The sequence below is a fragment of the Orycteropus afer genome, unplaced genomic scaffold (genome assembly GCF_000298275.1).
Source record: "Orycteropus afer afer isolate SDZICR_OR568_19922 unplaced genomic scaffold, OryAfe1.0 scaffold00327, whole genome shotgun sequence".
In the NCBI taxonomy this organism is placed as follows: Eukaryota; Metazoa; Chordata; class Mammalia; order Tubulidentata; family Orycteropodidae; genus Orycteropus; species Orycteropus afer.
In genome coordinates, this window is record NW_006921914.1 from 3526853 (window position 1) to 3533884 (window position 7032).

The window sequence follows — 7032 nt, forward strand, 5'->3', positions numbered from 1 at the left end:
TGTTGCTCTGACAAAAATATATATCACAAATGGGATGGCCTTAACAAACAAGAGTTTATTCTCTTATAGTTTGGGAGGTTTTAAGTCCAAGTTCAAAGTGCCAGGCTCTAGGGGCTGGGTGAAAGCCCCTCAACCTTGAGGTCCAACTCTACCTCCTGCTCCTGGCCCACTGGAGCTAGAGGCATGTCTTCACTCAGACAGCTGCTAGCTGCTGAGGCTAACAAGCCCAAGGTTGACAAGTAAAAAAGGAACAGAACTGATGTTATCAAACCACACGGCAGGCCATTAATTTAAGTCCACTGTAAGTCCCAAGGTCGGCAGAACATGGCAGGCTGCTGAACAATGACATAGCTACATGCAGGGTCCATGCATGCCATGAGCTAGAGACTATCCCCAAGGTTTCTCCTTATATACAGGAAGCAGACCACATCCCAAAGGCAGCTAGCTACTCAGCTGCTTGTGGTAGATCCCAGCATGGAGTTGATTGCCAGTCTCGTCATGGGGAATAACCACTACCAACTCCCCAGCCACTCAACCAGGGCCAACCAAGTTGACATACAAATTTAACTAACATAATTCTTCTGGTCTCAGAGTCATATAAGCTGAGGTTCGCATGGTCCACTGGTCCCCTGGACCAGTTGTTTCCATGCATCTTTGATTTTATTCAGTCTTCTTTGCTCCAGACTAGGAGACCAATTGTTGCATCTAAATGGCCGCTTTTAAGACCTCAGTCTATACTCATCAAAGTAGGATGTAGAACAATGTTTTTGTGTAATATGCCAAATGAGAGAGCTCTGGTAGCATAGTGGCTAAGGCACTTGACTGCTAACAAGAAGGCTGGCACTTCAAACCCAACAGCGACTCCTCGGAAGGAAGATGGGTCAATCTACTTCCATAGTGATACTGCCTCGGAAACCCAAGGAGGGGTCACTATGAGTCGGGTCCGACTCGATGGCACATAACAACAACATGCCAAATGAGCTTGATGTTCCCTGCAACCACGGTCCCGAGCCCATAGGTTCAACAACTCACTCCATCAAGGTGGGTGACTGTGCCTAAGGAGTTATCATAACTTTTTCTCTTGTTAGTTCTGTTTATATGGACATTCTTTTTGTGTGTGTGTGCCCCTCATAGTTTTGCACTCCTGTTTGTCTTGCATTTCCTCCATGCAAATGTTGCCCCTCTGGTGCCCTGTGGTCAATTGCTCCAAGGGATGTATTTCCATAGAGTATGTGGGTGTGTCCACCTGGGTTGAGTGATCTGCATGTACATCTTGTTTACTATTGGGCTGAGAGCCAGCCCCTGGGAATGAGTTTTATTCAAGGCCCAGAATGTATCCCAGGACCATAGTATTGGGGGTCTCATGTTTCACCTCCCACTCTATACAGGATCTCTGAATTTAATCCTTTCCTGAGTGGTTGGCATTGGTAGCTGGGCACCATCTAGTTCTTCTGGTCTTGAGCGCCATTGTGTCCTAGGGCTGATTGCTTCCAAATGCCCTTGTTTTTTTGTGCTCTTTTACACTTCCGATGATAGGAGACCGTTAGCTGCATTTTAGATGGTGCCTGAAAACTTTTAAGACCCCAGTCGCTACTCACCAGTGTAGGATGAGGAGTAAGACTTTTATATATTTTGTTGTACCAATTGAGTCTGGTGTCTCCCAATACTATGGTCCTGAGTCAGTAGATCCATTGATCTTTCTCCCACAGCGTCTGGCTGTCTGTGAGGGATCACTCTATGTCTATCTTCTGTTGTTTCTGTAAGGATTGCGTTTATTTTGTATCACTGGTATCTGTGCAAGATTAGCCTCCACTGAATCTATCCTTGGTCAAGTATACTCCTGTTCATTGACCCCCATCTGATGGTCTCAGATGTTTATGTGTTTATATGGACATTTTTATAGCACATACAAATACATACATAGAAATATCATCTGCCAATCTTAAATATGGTCAAAATAGTTTCCCTAGAAACAGGTCTTTCTCTGTTAGGACTAGCACTGGATCATACAACTCTCCATATCTATTGCCTCACGACCAAGTCTCAGCTAGGAGATCCTGGTACTTCTTTTTTTTGGAGAAGTCCTTTGTTACCATTTTTCCCTAATGGTTCCTATTGTCATCGCTCTATCTCACCCTTTATCATCTCATGCTTAGTCTATTATGACACTTTCCTAACAAATGTTCTCATATCCAGTCCCCATCCCTACCTCCATCCCAGCTCCAATCCACACTGCCACCAGATTCTTTTTTCTTTTTTTTTTCTTGCCTAGACATAGCTGATCATTCAGCCTGTCTACCCATCTGTTTGCCCATAGATTAATGTTTGCTATGCTGATAATAGGAGCTCTGGTAGCATAGTGCCTAAGGCACTTGACTGCTCACCAGAAGGCTGGTGGTTCAAACCCACCAGCCACTCCTCGGAAGGAAGGTTGAGCAATCCTACTTCCGTAGTGATACTGCCTCGGAAACCCAAGGAGGGGTCGCTATGAGTCAGGGCCGACTCGACGGCAAAAAACAACAACAACAACAACAACATGTTGATAATGCGGTATTGTATATGTAAAAGTGTTTATCTTTGTTGTCTGTATTTTTTGTGCACCTGTGTCTTCCTTTTCCTTAGTGTTACTGTATTGGTCATTTGATTGGGCATGCGTATTTTTAAGACTACTTATGCATATTACCAAATTACCCTCCAGATAATAAGCTATACCAATATATGATGTCAGTCTATCCTTTTCCTATATGAGTCCTTCCCTGGAGTCCCTATCTGTATCCCTGTCACAGCTTACTATACCCTGGCATAAAAATGAGGGTTTTAGGAAAGATGTCAGGAAAGCAGGCTGGTTTTAGAAAATCTCTGGGACACCTCCCGTGTCCTTCTCTCATTGTTACAGTGGGCCAGGGAGGGGAGAAGGGTAGATGCATCTGTTCTGAAGTGAAGTCAGGGGATCCTCAGGGGGATCTCCCTCCCATAAATGTCATATCACTGTCCTTCTTCTAAAAGAAGACTGACCTAGACCACAAACACTCATCTGCACCAAGCATCATTCTTTCTGCCCTGCTGCTTTGTTCCCATCCTTTGAAATGGCAACCCATTTTGGCCTTAGGAGGTCACTGGGTTTCCCTAGAAACAGGCCTTTCTCTGTTAGGGCTCACACTGGATCATACAATTCTCCATCTCTATTGTCTCACTGCCAAGTCTCAGCTAGCAGATCCTGGTACTTCTTTTTTTTTTTTTTTCAGAAGTCCTTTATTACCATTTTTTCCCTAATGGTTCCTATTGTCATCATTCTATCTCACCCTTTATCACCTCATGCTTAGTCCATTATGATACCTTCCTAAGAAATGTTCTCATATCCAGTCCCCACCCCTACCTCCATCACAGCTCCAATCCACACTGCCACCAGATTATTTTTTCTCTTTAGTCAGAAATGTTCAATGATTCCCAGAACATGACAGCATAATATTCCAATATCACAGCTTGGGGTTTAGCATATTCCCTAAACTTGCCTCAGCCTAAATTTTCACATCTATCTTTCATCACTCCTCTTCTCACAGCTTCTACTCCAGGCAAACTGGTTTCCTTGCTATCACAGGAACATACTTTCCCTCCTGGAAGGCCCTTCTAAGTTTTCTCATGCTGTCCCTTAAGGCCCACCTTAAGTGTACCCTTTCTCAGGAAGCTTCCTTAGCAACCTGTGCTTCAATTAGCCAGATAGCACACATCTGACCATGAGCATATGCCTGGGGACTGCTAGTTAATCCTTTGGTATTTATGTGCCCTATCTTTGCAGCTAGATTTTGAATTCAAGTATGAGAACACTTTTTTGTCATTTGAAACATACAACTTTATTGATAATACACAAATGAAGTCTTTGGTGGATAAATTCACATCAAAACAAATGATAGAAAGGTAGGCTATTCATGATAGGTTCACTGTCAATTCACACAGAGGAAGCAGTAAAAATATTTCCATCCAAGGAGCACGGTTAAAATCACAAATGTCTTTTCAGTACAAGAGGACTATTTATTTGGTATTCATAAAATGGTACAGCTTAAAGCTGGTGACTTTCACAGATAACATCACTTAGGATGACACATTATTCACAACTAGCAGCGGAAAACATCTCTTTACCATATGAGCAAAGAGGAAAAGCAAGACCTTTCAATTATCAGTGCTTCCAGACTGCAAAACCAAGAATGTTCTTCAATTCTTGAGAGTACATAGCCAATCAGAATTTATCCACCAGCTTTATAACTTTCACTTTCACCAAGAGGTCATGGTGATTTGCTAAGGCTCGAATTTTCTTAACGCACACTCCAGATGCAGTGCATAAGAAAAAAAGGGAACCTTTGTTGAATTCTCTGTAGTTGAATACCTCTGCTCTGAGATTGTCATAGATGATCTCGAATAGAGTAAGGGCATTAATGAGAATTTCTGATTCCACATAAGAATTATAGAGTGAACTAAAGGATGCTGGCACTTGGGTACTGAGCAGTTTTTTTAGCATGTCTGGATTTTCAGCAAAATTCGAAAGTATTTTCAAAATCTCAACCTTGATTTTTCCACCTCCCTGAGATAACAAACGGAAAAAGTTTGCAATGGAATTGACAAGCAGGTGCTGGTAGTCGTTAGTAATAGTCATGTTTGTTAAAAATTTTAGCCCAACTACTTGTACTGCTGAGTTCAGATTAGAGGCCATGATATCATCCATCACTTTATTCATGTATACCTGAAGTCGGCCTTGGTTTTCATAATTCTCGCTTAGGTTATTCATGACCATTAACGCCTTTTCCTTAATGTGTGGATCAGTTTTGTTGATCATGTTTGCAATAATCGGGAGGCCTCCCAATTTGCGAATTGTGTCTTGGTTGCATGAATAATTGGCATTGTTGCCCAAGGTGAGCAGAGCTACCTGTTGGATGAAAGGGTCATCGGTTTTCTGAAGCAAGGTAAGGACTTTTCTGAGGTCTCGGACACCCAGGATCTCATCAATTTCATAAGGAAAGGGGCGCTTCTGCATGGGAATGGGTCTTTTCCCTCTTCCCCTGCGCTGGGTCTCAGGCTCAGAGTCTGACTCAGACTCTGTATCAGTCCACCCAGACTCGCCTTCCTCAGAATCAGGGATCTCTGCCAGGAAAGCCTGCCCTCCATTAGCTGAGGCTGCAGCAGCTACCGCCACCCCATCCCCAGGGCGGAAGCCCAACCCCAATTCGTCTACTTCAACTTTATTTTTCTTGCCCTTGCCTTTGCCTCCAGAACGGGACTTGGTTGCACCCTTGGCCCCACCTTTCGGTACAGCTCCAGTTGCTGACCCAGCCTTAGGTATAGCTCCAGTGTGTGCCCCAGGGGTCGCTCTCTTGGCTGCTGCTGGTCCAGGAACTGCAGCTCCTCTAGAGGACCCAGAAGTCCCAGGAGCCTCTGCAGCCCCGGAAGGTGCCGCCACCAGGGGAGTCTCCATCACCTCAGTAGGTGCTGGCACCTTGGGAGCCTCTCTCACCTCAGCAGTCACTGCCACAAGTGGAGACTCCATTGCCCTCCCAGCTTCTGCTGCCACCAGAGGCGCAGCTGCAGGAGCCTCAGGTACACTGGGAGCTTCTGCCAGTTTGGGAGCCCCTGGCATTGTGGGAGCCTCTGTAGCCTCAGGAGCCTCTGCCTCCCTGGGAGGTGGTGCCACTGCAGTTGTCACTACTGATTCAGCCTTAAGTCCAACATTGGCCCCATCAGCCTCTGGGGCCTGACTTCCTGCCCCACTCTGAGTCTCAGCACTGGCTGCAGCTGGGCTCACTGCCTCAGCTTCATCTGCACCCAATGCAGAGGTTTCATCCTGGGCCCTGTCCTTTGCCCCAACCAGCGCTGGGGTCCGAGAACCCAATCCAGGCCCAAGGTCGATTGTGAATCCTGCCTTTAGCCCAGCTCTAGCTCTGGCTCCAGTCCCAGCTACAGCCCTGGGCTTGGCCTTGGCCAGTCTCTTCTTCTTCTGGTCTCTTCCCCTGGCATATTTGTACACACAATACCAGGCTCCAGCACCGATCACTATCCCTGCGGCTACGCAGCCAGCATCCCTAACTCGGCTCATGGTGCAGCGGAGATGATGCTCTGCTCCAGATTACAGAGCTGACTTGCCAGAGGGGGATGCGTGGGCGTCTGGGCAAGGTTCTTGTGCTCAGGTTAGCGAGTTCTGCGGAGGCGGCAAAGCTGAGCAGGACCTAGTGGTATAGGATAGAAATGAAACTTTGGGCTCTGGCTCACTTTGTGTTTACCCAGGCCAGCTTCAAGTAGACAGTGGGGACGCAATGCTTGGTGGCAGGCTATATCACACAGGACACAGGTACCAAGGCCTGTGTTTGTTAATTCAGGACCCTGGTTGTTCAGTGTTTCATCTTCATCCCTAGCTTGCTCTGCCCCATCCAGCATACAATTTCCCAGTACCTAGATGGGGGTTAGGAGTCTGGGTGGCGCAAACTGTTTGCGCTGTATGACTAACCTAAAGGTTGGCAGTTAGAACCTACACAGTGGCCCCATGGAAGAAAAGCCTGGTGATCTGGTTCTGTAAAGATCGCAGCCAAGAAAACCCTATAGAGGTCACTTCTATTCTGTAACACATGGGGTCACCACGAGTCAAAATCAAATGGATGACAATGGGATTGTTTTAAGCCAGGGATGGCAGGCAGTATAGAACCATTGCCATCGATTCAATTTCGACTCCCAGACAGAGTGGAACTTTCCTATTGGGTCCAAGCCTGTAAATCTTTATGGAAGCAGACTGCTTCATCCTTCTCCCGTGGAGCAGCTGGTGGGTTCCAACCACCAACCTTCTGGTTAGCAGAAGAATGCTTTAATATCAGCAGAGCTCTGTTGAGAGACAGTATGGGCATCAAGAAAGATGGTGGAGAGTGAAGAAAGTTTCTGCTCTGATCCCTACTTCCACCCCAAGGGTCCCCAGGGTCTGCTCCTACACATACCAACCTGCTGGAATCAGGAGCAGTTTGCTTTTTTCCTTCCAAGACTGTAGTTGTGCAGGGCCGG

The 7032-nt window shown here is 46.2% G+C and overlaps 1 protein-coding gene across 1 annotated transcript; it reads right to left on the minus strand.

The window, feature by feature from the left end:
• Window positions 1-4234: 4234 nt before the first annotated feature.
• Window positions 4235-6082, minus strand: ARMCX2 (armadillo repeat containing X-linked 2). Its single transcript, XM_007952191.1, has one exon. It carries the CDS (start codon window positions 6080-6082, stop codon window positions 4235-4237), a length of 1848 nt encoding a protein of 615 aa, XP_007950382.1.
• Window positions 6083-7032: the final 950 nt, after the last annotated feature.